Source organism: Lagopus muta, chromosome 17 (assembly GCF_023343835.1).
Source record: "Lagopus muta isolate bLagMut1 chromosome 17, bLagMut1 primary, whole genome shotgun sequence".
Lineage (NCBI taxonomy): Eukaryota > Metazoa > Chordata > Aves > Galliformes > Phasianidae > Lagopus > Lagopus muta.
The window spans coordinates 3,009,688-3,027,164 of NC_064449.1; the positions used below are offsets into that span (position 1 = coordinate 3,009,688).

Sequence of the window (17,477 nt, forward strand, 5' to 3'; positions counted from 1 at the left end):
ATGATTCTGGGGCATTGCTCCGGGCCCAGCCCCAGGCATCAGCCCACAATCCCAGCCACTTTTTGCTGGTGACGCATCTCCGGGTGCAGCGGGTGTACAGTGCGGGGCCCGGCCCCACCTGGGGTATTTTTGATGGATGACACAGGGGTGCAGGCAGCCCACCCTGAGCTCCCCGGTTATTTTTAGGCAGGTGCCGAGAACCCTGCGCCAGCCGGGATCCTCAGGCCGGCGCGAGAGGTCAGCTGCACAGCCCAGATTCTCCACGGCTGTTTCATCCTCTCCAAAATACTCGGCTGACAGGGCAGGAATTGCAAAACACAGCCTCCCCCCCCCCGCAGCGTATAAATAGCGCTCGCCCGGCGGTGGAAGGTTGCAGAAGTTTCTCGGCTCCGAGCTCAGGCATTTATTGCGACTCTCGCACAGGAGCGGTGGGGACACGGCACAGTGATTGTGGGAGCGAGAGGGGAGAGATAAGCTTTTAATCTCGGGATATTCGGTTTGATTTTTTTTTTTTTTTTCTCCCTCTCTGGACAAGAAGTTTTATTTTCCTCCGCCCGATCCCTGGGACCGAAGCCAACCAGGAAGCGTTTTCTTGCAGCCCACACCGTCCTCCCCACACTTGCTTTCCAAGCTCCGGATGCTTCAGCCCTGCTGAACCTCTTCTACCCATCGCGCTCTGTCCGGTGCCGGGCTCCCACCCAAACCCCCGTGCGTGGATGCGCCTGCCCTGGGCCAGGCTCCCCGGGGTATTCCGCAGCATTTGAGGCTCCACGAGGAGCACAGAGCCATGGCCGACAGCCAGCTGCCCTTCTCCTGCCATTATCCCGGCCGGCGGAGCCTCCGCGACCCATTCCGAGAGCCCGGTTTGACCTCGCGCCTCCTGGACGATGATTTCGGCCTCTCGCCCTTCCCTGGGGACCTGACGGCAGACTGGCCCGACTGGGCTCGGCCCCGGCTCACCCCCACCTGGCCGGGTCCCCTGCGTGCCCGTGCCTCCGCCATGGCCCCCGGTTACAGCGCCCGCTTTGGGGGGTACCCGGAGAGCCGCAGCCCCGCGCCCACCTCCCGTGAGCCCTGGAAGGTGTGCGTCAACGTGCACAGCTTCAAGCCTGAGGAGCTGACGGTCAAAACCAAGGATGGATACGTCGAGGTGTCAGGTGAGGGCTGGGGAGCGGGGAGTGGGATGGGGCTCGGGTGGCTTGCTCAGTGCTGACGCTTCCTTTGGGGTGAATCTCTGGGATTTGTGTTCCAGCTGGCACTCGGCTGTGAGCTGCCGAGAGGGGCCCCAGCCTGGCTGGGTTAATTATAGCTGGCGAGGACGGAGCTGAGGGAGATTCCCTTTAAAGGGGCCGAGAGTGAGGCAGCCCAAAGCACCTCCCAGAGCTCCAGCGCTGCACCCTGGCCAGAGCACCTCCTGGGGCTGCCAGCGCCGTGCCAGGCCACAGCACTTCTTCCAGGGGCTGATTTGGGGGGACACTGTGGGTTGGAGGGATATGGGAGGCCTCAGAGCTTAAGCCCCATCTTGGTGAGGCTCACACACAGCCCAACAGCACAGCAGAGCATGGGGACAGGATCCAAAGATTTGATCATGTCTGATGGCTCCTTCTTAAGCCCTGGCTCCTGGCAGCAAGCAGGGCTCAGGCTCCATGGGAAGTAAAGGTGTCTGGCGGGGAAAGCAGCTCTTCCTCCTCCTTCTCCTCCAACCAGCGCAGCCTCACAGGCCAGGCACTCAGCGCTGTTCCTTGTTGGATGTGGTGTATCCCTCCTCACGTGGGAGACACTCATGGAGGGAAGGGAAAACATCTGGTTTGGAAGAGCTCCTGGGGTTTGTTTGTTTTGCTTGTTGGGTTGAGCCCTGAGCCCAGTGCGCCGGTGACACGCCTTTGTTCCCCCCCCAGGCAAACACGAGGAGCAGCAGGTGGAAGGAGGCATCGTCTCCAAGAACTTCACCAAGAAAATTCAGTAGGTATCACCCTGCCCCGGGGCATCCTCCCACGAGCACGGCCCCATCCCCATAAGCCCTGCTTTTCCCATCCCAAAACCAGCCCTGTGGGCTCCTCCGGCCCAGATATGAAAGTAGAAAGGGGTGCAAAGCACCGTGCTCCTATTTTGGGGCTGATCCCATCACCAGTCCCAAAATACACCGGTCCCCGGTGTGCAGCTACACGTGCACCCGCATCCACATCCGAGTGATGTCAGTCTGATCGCTATCGCGCTGACTCACCCCAGCAACAACAACAGCAGGGAGGGAAGGCGAGCCCAACTCCGAGGGCAAAGCACAGCGGTGCAGCAGCGGCTCTGCAGCTTCGCTTTACCAAAACCTCCCAGCAGAGCCGCGTGCGCAGCGGGTGGGAGCCAGCAGCCAGGCTCCTTTTATGGGCAAGGCACGGGTGCGACGCAGCAGCCAGGCGAGCGCGGGCGGCAGCGACGTCCCATCAGACACATCTGCCACGGAGATTAAACAGAGCGCCAGGCAGCCCAGAGGCCTCTTTAATATCCCTGTGCATTCCCAGGGGCTGCAGTAGTAACACGAGTGGGGGCATTGAGCCCGGCCGGGGGTCTTGCAGGGCAATCTCAGAAGGCTGCCGAGCCACATGGCTGCACCATCTCCTAACCCCACACATCTCTCTGTCCCCCTCCAGGCTGCCCTATGAGGTGGACCCCATCACTGTCTTTGCCTCCTTGTCACCGGAGGGGCTGCTGATCATCGAGGCTCCCCAGATCCCCCCCTACCAGCAGTACGGCGAGGGCAGCTGCAGCAGCGACATCCCATTGGAGAACCCAGAGGCCACCTGTGCCTGAGGGCCCCTGTGCCCCTTCTCCATTCCCCCGACCCTATTCCCCCCCAGCCCCGCTCCCTGGGCCCCAGCGGGGTGGCCCCGGGGCACGGCCTCTCCCGCCCCCTGGGAGCAGCTGCCCCACAGTGGTCTGACACTCTGGTAGAGGCTTTGCATCCATCAGACCCAGCAGAACGGGTGTCTTCGTTACGGTTCTTTTTATGCTGCAAGGTGAGCAGATGGGATGTTTGTAACAATAGTGAAAAAGTGCCCTTTTCTCTTCTTAAGTTGAAGTGGAATCCCGTGGTCCTGCGTCTTCTTCTTCTCTGTTTTTGGTTTTGTTTTGAACTCCATCTCCACGCCGGCCCCTTGGCAGCCCGCAGACATGCAGCCGGCAGTGGGGCCAATGGCACAGCCCTGTCCCAGACAGACAAACCCCCACCAGACCTGCTGAGAAGTGTAAACTGTCTGCATGTTTTGTTTTTGTTTTTGTTTTTGTTTCCTTTTTCCAAAAAGAACTTGTGATTTTACTTATCAGACTTGAGGAATAAAGATGAGTTGATGTTCTTAGCCTCTGCTGGTCTTGGCTGGGAGGTAAGGGTAGGGGGGCTGGGGATGCTCTAAACACTCTTTGCCCTCCATATGGGCTCTGTGCCCTTTTCCTGGCTGGGGACACAAAGCAGCCCTCTGAGCCAGGGAAGCTGTGTTTGTCCTCACACCATCCCCACTCACATCTCCCCCCACCAGCTCCTGGCTGCAGCCCAACCCTGCAACCCAATGCCCGGGCACAGCAAAGTGGTGATGCCAAAAGGAGCAGACACCCAGTTTTCCATGTCAGTGGGACCTTGGAGTTAAAAATACAGCTCACATGTTGCGCTTGGGCTCGCTCAGGGCTCAGTTACCAACAACAGCCACAGCATGTGCTATAAATCCTGGCCCTGGCGTTGCATTCCCCCCAACACAGCAGCCTTGCTCACACTGCAGGGGGGGGATGTGCTGCACCCTGGTGCCTGGGTGGGGCTCCAGCCCTGGGGGCACAGGGGGCCTTGGTTCTGCTCTTTGGAGCTGCTGGGTGGGTTTTGTGCATGGCTGAAAGAGAGGGCACAGATAAAGAGAAAACTCAACAAATATCCCCAAACGTTGGTGGCTGGTGACTGCCTATGTGGGCTGTTGCCCTCAGCTTTCTCTCCTGCTCATCTGCAAGTGGGGGAAAGAGGTTTTATTTCTTTATTCCCTCTGCTTTGTTTGGTTCTGCTTCCTGATGAATTCCTTAATAATATCTAACAAAGAATATTGAGAAGTGTGCCTGGAATCACTTCCTAATGCCATCAGCAATCAGCAAGGAAGATCTGGTAGGCAGGCGGTGCGTCGGGCCCCTTTGCCAAGCAATGAAAGAAGCGAAGCTCAGTGCTTTTTTAAGCACTACCTGAGTGTTGAAGAGAGGGACTTTTTAGCAGTAAATACTGCTACGTGTGGTTCAGGGGGTGATACAGCAGCTTTGGAAGCGCGGTGGCATTTCAGCATTGAGGCTGATGCTCAGGGCTGTTTGTCTGCCGCAGCCCTGGGTGAGATAACACTGCCAAACCATCAGAGCTGTGTAACACTGCAATGGCCGCTCCGCCAATTACATTCCATTTTTATGGTCTCACAGCAATTACCCTGCGTTTTATGGTGCCGTAACGTATTAGGCTTTATGGCTTCATACCCGCTGCAGCACGGAGCCTTTGCATGGGGAGCAGGGAGCACCAGAAGCCTCCTGAGTCCCAGGGATGTGGCCCCACTTGAAGGAAGAAGCCCTCAGCGTGTCCCTGAGGGTTTATATTCCAAAAATGGAAATGAGGAGCTGAATGGATTCATTTTGCTGGCAGCGTGCGGGGCAGGGTAAACAACACAGAAGCAGCTCCAGGGTGGTCCAAATGCATCAGGCACCCTCAGAGGCCCTTCTTCTTCCCATAGCCAAGGGTGTCTGTGCCCCCCAATTGCTCAGCTACCTCCTGCCCCATTTCCAGGCTGGCATCAGGCAGCTCTGCCCCTATGACCCTCTGTAGCTCCTCTGTGGTTGCCCTGTGACACCCCCCCTCCAACTTCTGTTTCTACTTCCTTGTTTTGGAGATTTCTCTCTGCCGCATCCCTGCAGAGCAAATCTCAGCCTGCAGAAGAGCTCGCGAAAACAATAAATTACAACTAAAACAGTGGAGTGAATCAAGTTAAAGCATCTCCATGGTGAAGGTAAAGTGAGGCACTGAGCAAAACGACATGCAAAGCCCCATGCTGGGCTTTGGGTCATTCCCATTCATAGTGGGGTCAGCGCAGTGCTTGTACTGGGGGGGGGGGGGGGGCAGCAGGCAAGAAGCTGGATGTCCCCCACTTTGTTTCCTTCTGTTCCATTTGCACCATGCACTGTGGATCCAGGGTCTTATCACTTCCCATCCCATCGCTTGAACATGTGTAGCCACAGCTAAATGACTCCCGTGCCTCATTAGCAATGGGATCAACTGCTGTGTTGGCTCTGAGGTGCTTCTCTTCCTGCCTCAAACACCCCAATCCAAAGGGGGCACCTTGGGGCTCCTGCTCTGCAAAGAGAATTTTGGGAGGATCTCCCCATGCTTCTCACTGGGCTCAATGCCAAAGGCCCCAGAAGCAAAGGGCATACAGGGCATGGCCAGGGTATTGCTGGTAGCCAACAGGAAGGGATGCTGCTCCAGTACAGAAGGAATGAATGAGTTTCATTAAGTTACAGTGATAAGCTCCAGACACTGGTAATGGTGCTTAATGGATCTAATGCACTTCTCGTGGTTGTGCATCACCAACACGCCCCTGGAGACCACTCACTCCCACGGCTGCTCAGTGCTTTTGAGACTAAAAACGAGCATAAAAGTGGCATGTGGGGTCCGGGGGGGGGTTGTGATGCTTGGGTTCTGAACCCAACCCCAGCCTACCCCGTATACCCACAGTGCCACCTCCCCACGGCTCCAAAACACCTCCAGGGATGGAAAGCCCACCCCCTGTGGGCAGCTCTGCCAGTGAGGGGAGGGGGCGGCCCTCAGGAGGGGTCGGGGTCGGGGTCCGGAGGGGGGGGCAGGGCGGGTCGTGATGTTGCAGCCATGGGGCTGAAGGGGTTTGTGCTCTGCGGAGGGAGGTGCTCGGCTCTGTGTACTGCCGTTCCCTGGGAGACGGGGTGGGTGTTGGGTTCCCAGGCAGAGAAGGGTTTTGTTGTTGTGGAAGGAGGGCTGGGGTTCGTCAGCGACTGCTGCTGGGTGTTGGAAGTTGTAAAGGAGGTTTGCAAGGAGGTTGCAGCAGAGGTTTGTCGTCATGGCTGGGAAAGTAAAGTTTGCAATAGTATAAGGAGCACAAACTGCTCCTGTGCTGGAGCAATGCCGGCACCGGGCGTGCCCAAAATCAGCAGAGCTGAGGCACCTGCGGCAGCTAACACTGAGCTCAGGGCTGCTGCGCTGCCAGAGCCACCCAAGGACGGAGGAACCAAGGTACCAACAGCCTGCAAAGCGCTGAACCCCAGAGACTTCGTGCGCGTTCAGCCTCTGCCTGCTTTGGCTGAGAGAGAAGGGAAGGTGCTGGCCAGGAGCTGGGCGCTGTACAGGAGCAGCGGGCCGCCGTCAGAGCAAGTGTGCTGGGAGAAGTGGCACCGGAGGGAACGGCAGCGCACGCAGGGGCTCTTCACCCCCCGAGGGAAGCCCTACCAGGAGCTGGGCGAGCTGCTGTGCGCCGACCCAAAGCAGCTCACCCTGCGCTCTTTGGGACAGCTCGCACAGGTAGAGCCGGCTTTCTGCTCATCTTTGCATAGGAAACAAAGAAACAAAAACTTTCTAAGTCCCCGCTGGCAGGGAGGAGAATGGTTGCTTCTGTTTCAATCGGTGTTCCCTGCCTTGCTGTGGTGCGGACAGTGGGAGGGGGGAAACCATTCTGAGGGTGAGGATGAAGGTTAAAAAACAGGAGTGGACAGTGCTGGGATTTAAAGGGTGGGTAAAAGGCTTGAAGTTGTGGATGCCCCGTCCCTGGAGGTGTCCAAAGCCAGGTTGGATGGGGCCCTGGGCAGCCTGGTCTGGTATTAGACACAGGGTTTGGCAGCCCTGCCTGCAGCAGGGGGGGTTGGAGCTTGGTGTTGCTTGAGGTCCCTTCCAACCCAAGCCATCCTATGATCCTCTAGGGGTGCTCTGTAGCCAATTCTGAACTCTGCTACTTCTCCTTTTGACCACATTAGCACGTTAAAGGCATGCTGAAAGCACCAAAAAGGTTTGAAAGTCTTTCTTTTCCCCTCCTAAGAAGCAGCGGTTACTGCATTTGGAAAACAAAGCACTTGCCTGGCACTGAATCTGACCAGTCCTGTGCTTTGCGCCGTGCCCAAAAGTCAGGGAGGGCCCAGAACTTCAGGCTGTTCTCCCTCCCAGTCTCCTTATTTAAGTTGTCAGCGTGCTCTGCAGAAACCAATTTAAGCTTTTATTTTCTTTTCTCAAATATACAAAACCAAAACCGTGTTCCTACGGCCCGATTTAAAAGTACTTTATGACCTGCATTTTGTTTTGTATTTACCCCCAATCCTTCCCTCCCTTCTCTGTCTCTGTAGTATCCTGAATACCTTGAGAAGATTGTAGATACCAGATGCATCTAATTCCAGGTGTCTGAGACTGCTAAGAAATATGTTGTATTTGATTAATGCATTTGTACTCATCTCTGCCTTCTTGCAGAGATTCTTCTTGCATTTTCTTCAGCGAGAGGCAGAGCTGATAATTTGCAGTGGTGGATGGCAGTAAAATTTGTAAACAGTAAGGAGATAATAAAGGCCCTGGGCATTCAGGGGGCTTGGGTATGCTAATATCTGCTGGCAAATGTCACTTTGTAAACTGATATGATTTCAAAAAAAGAAGTCCTTAACAGCTAAAAACATTTTTGTAATGAGCGTGCTGGGATGGTTACACAAAATGATATGGGCAGAGGATATTATATGTGGTAATTGCATGTTTAGGATCCTTTTTATAGCTGCTCAATGCCAACAAATGTGTTTAGAGAAGCTGTGTATGTCCATTGATGCTTTTTGTGTCTTTATTAAGTAAATTTGGTGGCTGAAGCCTTAGAATGGATATTTCAGTGTTCTGACTGTTGCATTGGAAGCTGCTGTTCTGTGATCACACCGTGGAAGTGGCACCTGTCTGCCAATAAAAGCTGGCTCTGTGCAGTGACAGAATCCCCTTCCATTGCAGCCCTTTGGGATGAAATGAGCCCGTTTCCATACTACTAAGAGTATCAGAGAGTGTTGGAGGGAGGCTGGTGGCCCTGCCTGTGGCAGGGGGTTGAAAATTGATGATCCTTGAGGTCCCTTCCAACACAAGCCATTCTATGAACCTTTTGAACATCCAGTGCAAATAATTGGAAGTTACTTCATACAGTCTGAGACATTTTTTTTTCTCTCTTTCTCAAAGGTCAGGCATTGCATTGCATTGCATTGCAGACAGCACTGATTCGTGGCAAGTCAAAGAACGTCACTTTCCAGACAGTATTTTTGATCTTTCTAAGCATTCAGAGCAATGTGTTAAAGGTCTTTTTCTTATTCCCTCATGTGACAGTGCGCGGTGATTGGTCGCCTTTTATCAATGTTTATATAGCTTTTTTTGCCTTAATTGCTATGACAAATTCATTTGTTAAGCTTTTGAAGTGGCTTGTTGACTTTTCACATGGAAGAGAGGTGGCCTTTTTGACAGAGCCCTAAAAACAATCCAGGCTCACAAAATTATTACTGCCAAAGCCTGCTCTGTGCTTGTCATAAAAACCTATACTGTAATTCTGTGCTTTAGGTAAATAGATCACTAGATAAGATTGACAGCAACATCAGCAAAGGAAGGTTTTAAGCTGGAAACCGGAGAAGAAAATGGAGCAATTTCTTTCAAGATAAATTACACTGATGTTATTTGTTATTGCTGCAGTTAAAGATCTGTCAGGGTATCCGATCTAATATTTCGCTTCCCAGAAGACTGAAGAGATGTATTGCAAGGCAGAACTTAGGATGCAAAGAGCCTTTTCCCTCTCTGATGTCAAGGTTGGTTGTAATTCCTTGTTGCTCCAGGAAGAGCAGGAAAACATTGTGGTGGTGGCTCACTGATATCCCTGGAACGGGGAAACTGGTCAGACCAGGCTGTGTGTGGCGGCGTTCCTAATGACTTCCAAATTGCATAACCCACATAGGGTTGTTTGGGTGACCCAAGTCTCAAGCCTACCTCTGTGAAACGGTGGGCCCCAATCTTTTCTTACTGAAGAGCAAACAACAACAACGAAAGCAATGGCTTACTGGGGTGCATTAAAAAGAGCGTGGCCAGCAGGTCAAAGGAGGTGATCCTCCCTCTCTACTCTGCCCTGGTAAGACCTCATCTGGAGCACTGCGTCCAGTTCTGGGCTCCCCAGTACAAAACAGACAGGGATCTCTTGGAAAGAGTCCAGCGGAGGGCCACGAAGATGGTAAAGGGCCTGGAGCATCTCCCCTATGAGGAAAGGCTGAGTGAACTGGGTCTGTTCAGCCTTGAGAAAAGGAGACTGAGAGGGGACCTGATCCAGGTCTATAAATATCTGAGGTGTGGGGGGCAGAATGGCAAGGCCGGACTCTTTTCATTGGTGAGTGGAGACAGGACAAGGGGAAACAGCTGGAAACTGCAGCATAGGAAGTTCTGCACAAACATGCGCAAGAACTTCTTTACAGTGAGGTGACGGAGCACTGGAACAGGCTGCCCAGGGAGGTGGTGGAGTCTCCTTCTCTGGAGATGTTCAAGACCTGCCTGGATGCCGACCTGTGTGACCTGCTGTAGGGAACCTGCTTTGGCAGGGGGTTGGACTCGATGATCTCTGGAGGTCCCTTCCAACCCCTACAATTCTGTGATTCTGTGATTTACGTTAGGTCTTGAAAAAACTCTGGGAATATCTTGAAACCTCCTTCCCAAGACAAGGTGGAATTTCAATGGAATAGGAAAGTGTAATATTTCTATCAGTTATTAAGCCACCAAACACCAATGCTTTCTCCTGCAGTTGCTATCTGAGGTAGGTAACTCACAAGGATGGATGTTGCTCAGCCTGTTCTTCCAGCAGTGCCAAAGCATTGCATGAGATGTTCAGGTTTAAATATCTCTTGCTGCAGTGGGGTTGGTCACTGGTTGCTGGAATGTGACCCTTCTCTATGTCTTGCTGGAGGTGGTCTTAAAGTCTGTGTTAGTCAATGCCTGAGTATCTCTAACAATTAAAAACTGCACATCTGCAGCTCTGAACGGGAAATTTGGAGGTGCATTTTTGTTTGCAAAGATTAATTCATATTTGATTTAAGTTTTTACTGCTTAATCCTTCTGCTTGTAGTACTTTACCAGGCTTAATGTGTCATGATAGTCTCTCAGCTCTGGATTACAGTGTTTGTGTAAGGGCTGGTGTTTTGGGCAGGATGAAGGGAATGAGCAAGAAACAGGGAGGGCACAGAAGAGGCTGTAGCAATGAGATTCACATTTTAAGCTTCCTCAGTGACCCAGGTCCTTAAATGTTCCAGTTGAGTACAATGAGAGCAAAGATGAAAAATGCAAACTTAGACCCAACCATCTAAACGCTGAAGTAAGTCAGCTTTATTACAGGTAATAATAATTATTGACACACTGGTTGCCCAAGGAGGCTGTGGATGCCCCATCCCTGCAGGCATCCAAGGCCAGGCTGGATGTGGCTCTGGGCAGCCTGGTCTGCTGGTTGGCAACCTGCACACAGCAGGGGGTTGGAACTCTTTAAGGTCCTTTCCAACCCAGGCCATTCTATGATTCTATGAATATTTAAGCATTCTTGTTGATAGTTTTATTGAAATGTTTTTCTTTTTAGCCTTATGAGACTGACAACCATTGCCTCTCTTGTGTGCTTGGAGAAAGTGTCTTACAAAGTGAAGTATCTTAGCTAACAGCATATAAAAAACAGTAAGCATGAAGAATTTCTGATCCTGAGCTCTTGCTTTATCTTTTAGCACCAAAATGGTGATGCAGATGGGTCCAGAGATTAGGACATGTGCTTACAGGATTACCAGGTTGCTTGTTTCTAATGTTGGGTTTTCCTTCTTGTTTGGCTAAGAGCAATAGCTTTACTTCCTGACATATGAGGTAATACTCTTAACCTAAGCCTAACTACATGAGAATGTTGTGTCCCATAAAAAAGGAGGCTGTTACGATTGCTAATAGCTAACCACACCATCTCCACGCTGCTCAATTCAAAACAGTCTAATCAGTTTCGAAAGTTCAATTTCTATTCCTGAAGCCTGCTTTTGGTAATGAATTAAGGGAAGCATATCAAATGCAATAACGCATTGTTATTAAGGTTTTAGTAAACTTGCCAAATGTCAGGCTGCTGGTACAGTCACGGTGCATTACACTGCTGTGATTACAGCTGAATTGTCATCATAGCAAATTGCATTGCTCACCTAGGTTTGGGAATTGATCTGCAGCAGCGTGCCTGGGGCAGGGGAGAAGTGTGTGTAAAAAGGTGACACTTGCCAGTGAATATTCAAAGCATTTGATTTCTGGAAGGCTTAGAGCCTGCTTGTATGTAGTAAACACAGATATTCTGTAAGGTGTGCAGTGGGAGGAGTAGAATAGTCGTTGTGTTTGAAGGATGGGTTGCTCCCCAGCAGAGGGGCTAGTTGAGTGCCTTCTGCTTGCTGGAAGTGCTTTGTAAAATGGTAAAATTGTTGTCACTGTTTAAATGTGTAATTGGTTCTGTTTAGAGCTTGCAGTGGATGCTGGAGCACTAATTCATGGCTGTTTCTGATCCTCTGTATCTCTCTAATAGCACGAAGGAATGTTAACTTTGCCAACAGAGCAGTGCTACCTGAGAATTTAGTATGGAAAGTGATGAAGAATAATGTAGCTAGTAGAAGAAGAAGGGGAGATGAACTTGCATGAGCAAACAACAGTTGAAGCAAGTTGCAGTTTAGCCAGGGCAGCTTGCTGACTCCCACCACACAGTGCATGGAAGAGCTGAAGAGGGATGATCCTTCTCATACAGACAGTAACAATCTGCGGTTTAAATTTATTTATTTCAACTCAGAAACATTGAAGCCAGTTGTTAAATTGGAATATTTCCATGTGCAGGTGAAGTGAATAGAGGTGCTCAGTTGTGAGGGGGAAGTGTAGTATTGAAAGCTTGAAAGCCTTTTGTATAAAATCAGATCAGTAATATTTCACTTTCCTCGCGACTGTAGAATGATGTGTCTTAAACTGCAAGTAATGAAAGGCAGTGCTTTCTATGGCTAGAGATGCTGCTCATTATTCATGAAATGTCTATGGAAGAAGCGTTGAACGCTCAGCAGCAATGAGGGAAAAGACACAACGGAATGTCTCTCCGTTCTTTGTAGTATAATGTGACCTTTCCATTAAATTAACGTTGTGCTATTTGCACAAAAAGAGAGCTAAGCTAGAGAGTATTTTTAGGGGACAATAGTCAAGTTAATTGGTAGCTATATAACTGTCACACTTTACATTAAGAGCTCAAAAGCAGCGATGGGGAATGGGGTAGCAGCTATAATGTTACTCTGGATTCTCTTCAGTGGAAAAGGGAGTTGCTTTGCATCTTGGTTGAAAGCTTGACTGTGGCTTTGTCTGGGGGACACTATAGCCTGGGGCTGTTATTTTCCCCAGTGTATTAAGATGGAGATTTTGGCTAATTAATCAGTGGCTTTCTGCTGAAAGCTTTGCCTGTCCTCTCTCCTAGTCTAGATAGGAAGCACAGATTCCAAAGTCCTCAAGTAAAACACTGCAAGATTGCAGTTTGACTTCAGACAGCAGTATGCAATTTGATTTAAGGGCCAGAAGGTGCTTCATGAAGTGCTTGTGATGTATTTAGCTTTTAATTTGTGCACTGCATCCATTACAAAGCTTACCCTTTTAAGAACTTTTAACTCACTCTAGCTGCATTACATCAGGCTTCAAATAACAATTCATAGGTTTGAAATGGAGGAGAGATTGTACTGCTTGGTGGCTTTCTTCTTTGGATGGTTTTGGTAATGTTTTCTATCCCACAGTGAGAGTGAGGCTGTAGTAAACTGGAGCCCAAAGAAGCCCTTGGCTCCTCCTTAGCACTGTGAGTGCCCCCTGTTGTGTCTTTGGCCTTGAACCCATGGCAGTGCAGCTTCTGAGAGGATAAAGTCACACAGTTCCTTGTGCACTACAGCAGTCCTTGGATTGCAGTGCTTCATCCTGAAAGTAGTTACTTTGATAGGTTTGATCCCTGTTCTTCATTTCTCTTCTTCAGGTAAAACCAATGGTTCCCAGTGATCTTGCATTATTTGCCTCCTACACTGAGGATCCTGCTTGGGCCAGGATTCCAGGGTGGCATCACTTGGTCCAGTGCTGTGTCAGCATTTCTCTCTCAGTGCTTCATGAACCTTTGTCTGTGAACTCTCCTCTGTCATGGTTGATTTTCCCCTTTACATGCACTTCTCCCACCCTCCACGTGTGCACGTATGCACATGCTCCACAGAAAGCCATGTTTTAATTACTTGTATCCCTTGAATCTATCAGCTCTTTGTTCAGATAGGAGAATACTTACAGCTTAATTAGACAATAAATGATCCTTGTGGCTAATTGTTTGCCCTGTTGTTGGGGGAATTATTTGGGAGATAACTCCGTTTATTCATTAAATAACTATGGCCAAAAATAAAGGGTGGAAACATCATCACTTTTGCTGGAGAACTGATGACAGGAAGATAAAGTTGTCATGCTCCACAGCTTTAGAGTAACTCATGCACGGTTCTTACCTTGAATCCCCCCAGCTAGGCTGATCCCTGTGCATTTTAGTGTTGTCTGATCCCAGCTGCCAGGTACCACTGGTCACCTCGATCTGATGCCTGCCAGCTGGCTGCACTGTGTGCATCAGAGGGGCTGACAAGATGGCAAGCAGTGGATATCATCTTATGGGGCCTGCACACTGCACTCCTCAATAAAAGTCACACGGGAGAGCCCAGCAGTGATGCTGCTCGTCTGTCTCATAACCAGCTGCCCAGCAGATGCCTGAATAGAGGGGAGCAGGACAGGGCAGAGGTCTGGAAGTCTCATGGGCGGCTCTTGGGGCTGGCACTCTCTGGGAGGTGTAATAATGCTTGCAGGTTCCTGGGCTTGCTGACAGACAACAGCGTGACTGCCATCAGATGCAGTGGTCAGGTAAGACAACATTAAGCCACAACAAAGTGGCAATTGGATGACAGAGATTTTTTGCCTCGAATGGACAGAAATAGGAGAACTGTGACCCATCTGCAGCATAACGACAGCATAACAGTATGCTGAATTTAAGGAGAGTGCATTCCCTTTCTCAATGCTTTTTCTTTTGAAGCTGGTATGTTCTGCTCTGTTTAGCGTTGATCGATGATGCCAGAGCTAGAAATGCTTAAGATTTGATGTAACACATTTATTAAGTTGTCAGAGTAATCAAACATCTTTTTAACAGCTGTTTTGGAATAAAAAATAAATAAATGTATTCTAGTTCAGTACTTTGCAGTGGCTTGAACACTTGAAGCTGATCTCCCTGCAGTTCTGAACTTCTCAGCCAGACTGGCAGGTTGTTCCAATAAAGGATCTGTTCAGCTGCATAGTGAAAGCCTTTCCCATTAAGGAAATATTAGCTGAAAGTGGACGGTTAAAGCACCCCGTTCTTTATGCTGCCTTTCCTTGTTGGTATATGATGTCTTAGGGTCATGTAGTCAAGCAGTTTTAGAAATGTCACATAACAAACACCTCTATTTTCTTTCTGCTAACACCACCAACAGGTGATGGGTTACCTACAGGTATCCACCACGTCCTGCTCCAGTTTTTCTTCCCGCTAGGTTACCTTGAAACGTTAGGAATTAATTCCTGGAGTGGCTGTCAGAGAAACTGACAGTGAATCAAAGCAGTGAGACAAATTGCTCGTTACAGTTCAGGGAGCTGAGCCCTCCATGCAGACAGCTGTACCATGGCTGGGGGGTTCTCAGGCACATCACCGCCAGCTCTGCCTTGACAAATGCTGTCCCTGTTTGCTGGTGAAGCTGATAGGTGGATTGCCATCACATAAATGCGCTTTAAGCTCCCATCAGAGGCACTGCTGTGTTTCTAGGGACTGTTTAGGTGTGTTTCTTGTCGCCTTATACAGGGCTTGTGTCACTGTGCAGCAGCCTGAGCTATGGACGATGCTGTTAATCCATGAAAAATGAGAAATTAAACCCCTGGCTGGATCTTAATGATCCTTATCCAGATCCATCAAATCACAGCTTGATTTTTATTTTTCTGAGATTTTCTGTTTGTTTTTGTAAGAGCTTGGAAGTGCTAAATTCATTCAGCTTTGCAGTATGGCATTCAGAAATCCCTCACTGCTGCCAGTGATCTTACTCCAGCTTTTAGTGAGTATGGATTAAAGAACAGATTGGGAGGAAAAATATCCTTTTCTAAATAGCCACCTTGCTGTTCCATTTAGCTCATCAGAAGTATTCCAATCCTTCTTTTTCAAACAAAGTAAAGTACTGTGTGATTTTTCTTTTCCCCTTCAGGTGTTTCATTTTCAACTGTTCCCATGAGAAGTGTTAAGTCGTATTACCTCCATGAGATGTTTGAGGTCTGAATGTGTGCGTGGCAGTAATTGGTAAGCCAGGATGAGTGAGCTACAAAGGATACAGGCTGTAGAGCAAGATTTTCCAGCACCTCTTGGTTGTGCTGGCAAATTGTATGAATTGAAGTCTTTGCACTGCTTTGCTCTGAGGTCAGCTAGAAGACACTACGGCCTGAACACAGTGATTTAATGACAGCATGACATACAGCCTCAAAACTAATGGAATATGAAATAGGAAATCAAAACAAAGACAATGCTCTAGGAGAATGGGCCACAGATGTAATGCAGTCTGTGAGTGCAGCTGGCATGGCTACTGCAAAATGCCTCTGAAAATAGCTGCCCTCTGGAAAGTCAAGTTTTGGTGGGTTAGCTGTGGCTTATTCCCTTATTTGTATCAAATATGGGCAGTTTGGGATGTGTTTATTTTACCACAACTGTAGAGTGGTTCCTAAATGTTGATCTTTCCTTCTTTTTTTAAGTCACAGGTGTGATAGCCTGGGGCTTTATTTGCAGATAACCTGGTCAATTCAATGAAAGAATGCTAGTTAACTCTATCTGGTGAGGTGTGTATGCGTGCTTATGTTTTAGTATAAATCACACATAAGTAATTTAAAGAGGGGATCTTTGTTGAGGATATTATCATAGAATCACAGAATGGTTTGTGTTGGAAGGGACCTTTAAGATCATCCAGTTCCAGCCCTGTGCTGTAGGCAGGGACGCCTCCCAGGGACCAGGTTGCTCACAGCCCCATCCAGCCTTGAGTGCTTCCAGGGAGGGGGCATCCACAGCTTCTCTGAGCGACCTATTCCAATGTCTCACCACCCTCACCTAAAACCCATGCAGAGCTGTTCATTGGCACCTTACCACAGCTTATCAATGATATTTTGAGCTTTGTGTTGAAACTAAAAAGTCCTCTGTCTAATCTTGCATAAAGCTTAGCCAAGAAGATTCTCTTCTTGACGTCTGTCTCACGTTTGTCATGCACGGATTTGGTGCCAGCCAACAAGCTCATTCCATTGCAATACGGACTGTATTTATCACTGTAAAACAGTAATTCAGTCAGGTTCTTTATTCCAACAAGGAACTGGACCCTTTGACAGAAATATGCATTGGGAAAATTATACAGCAGTTCAGAATTTATCTTTTTGCTTGTAAATTTCAATGTATCTAGGTAGAACATCCATGTATATAGCAACCATTGCATGCTTCTTGATTTACTTGAAGTGATATTGGAAAAATATTAGGAAAACATATCAGCATTTTAATAATCATGGTCTCCAGTTTGCATCTAAAAATGCTTATTTGTTTCAGGGAAGTAACAGGAGTGGCTGTTTGGGGAAAATAAGCTGGAACTGTCAGTCCCACATCACGTCGTGCATGTGGTGAGATGACGACTTTTTTAGGGCTGGCAGATGCACTCTGTTCATTTTACAGGTCATTAAATTTCTCATTATACAAACTCAATCATCTGAGTTTTTCAGAATATGATGTGGAATATCCAAAAGATTAGACAGTGTGCAAAATAAATAGAGAAGTTGGTTGGCTTTTTTTTTCCCTTTTCAAATTATGGTTTGCCTTTCAAAATTAAAGTGATCGATAACCTCCATAACATTTGTACTACATCATTCTCATTGTCTGGCTGCTCCATATGGAAGGTTATGTTCTGAGATTGTATATCTCTGCATGCAGAGCAACATCAGACCAAATTTGTATGTGTTGGTCTGCTTAGAGATTCTGATTAACCTGTCTGTGTCTGAGAGGAGAGAGTCTCCAGCAGTAATTTGTGCATTAGAATATTATCTTGATGAGGCTAAGCACCTGTATTTTTTTTTTTTTTTTTTAAATGTTATGAACTGGCTTTTGAGAAGAAAAAGGCCCAAATCTTTGTATGTTTCAGCACTATCCTGCCTCTTCTGTCCAATGTGTACATAATCCCATGTGGTCTGCATTGGCAAAGTGGAATGGTGCTTTATCCCTTGTGTGAAGGACTTGGTCTGCACTGATTTTATGGTGTAATTTGGGCAGGAGAAGAAATGGTGTGTCTCAGAAGGACATTTAAAAATTATTGAACCATCTCCATCTTCCTAAGCTGCCTTTACCTTCTTGTTT

General features: G+C 48.7%; 2 protein-coding genes across 2 annotated transcripts in view; both read left to right on the forward strand.

Moving 5' to 3' along the window:
* Window positions 1-314: 314 nt before the first annotated feature.
* HSPB8 (heat shock protein family B (small) member 8) lies at window positions 315-3,347 on the forward strand. The gene is made up of 3 exons (XM_048964414.1): window positions 315-1,157; window positions 1,899-1,962; window positions 2,643-3,347. Exons 1-3 carry the CDS (start codon window positions 788-790, stop codon window positions 2,800-2,802), a joined length of 594 nt encoding a protein of 197 aa, XP_048820371.1. The 5' UTR covers window positions 315-787; the 3' UTR covers window positions 2,803-3,347.
* Window positions 3,348-5,994: 2,647 nt separating this feature from the next.
* Window positions 5,995-17,477, forward strand: part of CCDC60 (coiled-coil domain containing 60) — a 45,112-nt gene continuing 33,629 nt past the window's right edge. The window contains exon 1 of the mRNA XM_048964442.1: window positions 5,995-6,547. Coding sequence (XP_048820399.1) covers window positions 6,152-6,547 — 396 coding nt within the window. The 5' untranslated portion in view covers window positions 5,995-6,151. The remainder of the gene's footprint in view (window positions 6,548-17,477) is intronic.

What these genes read in the sequence shown, in the direction of transcription:
- HSPB8 (XM_048964414.1), top strand. Translation starts at nt 788, where the DNA reads ATGGCCGACAGCCAGCTGCCCTTCTCCTGCCATTATCCCGGCCGGCGG. An exon ending in TGGATACGTCGAGGTGTCAG is followed by an intron (nt 1,158 to 1,898) that starts GTGAGGGCTGGG and finishes TTCCCCCCCCAG; the next exon opens with GCAAACACGAGGAGCAGCAG. An exon ending in AACTTCACCAAGAAAATTCA is followed by an intron (nt 1,963 to 2,642) that starts GTAGGTATCACC and finishes GTCCCCCTCCAG; the next exon opens with GCTGCCCTATGAGGTGGACC.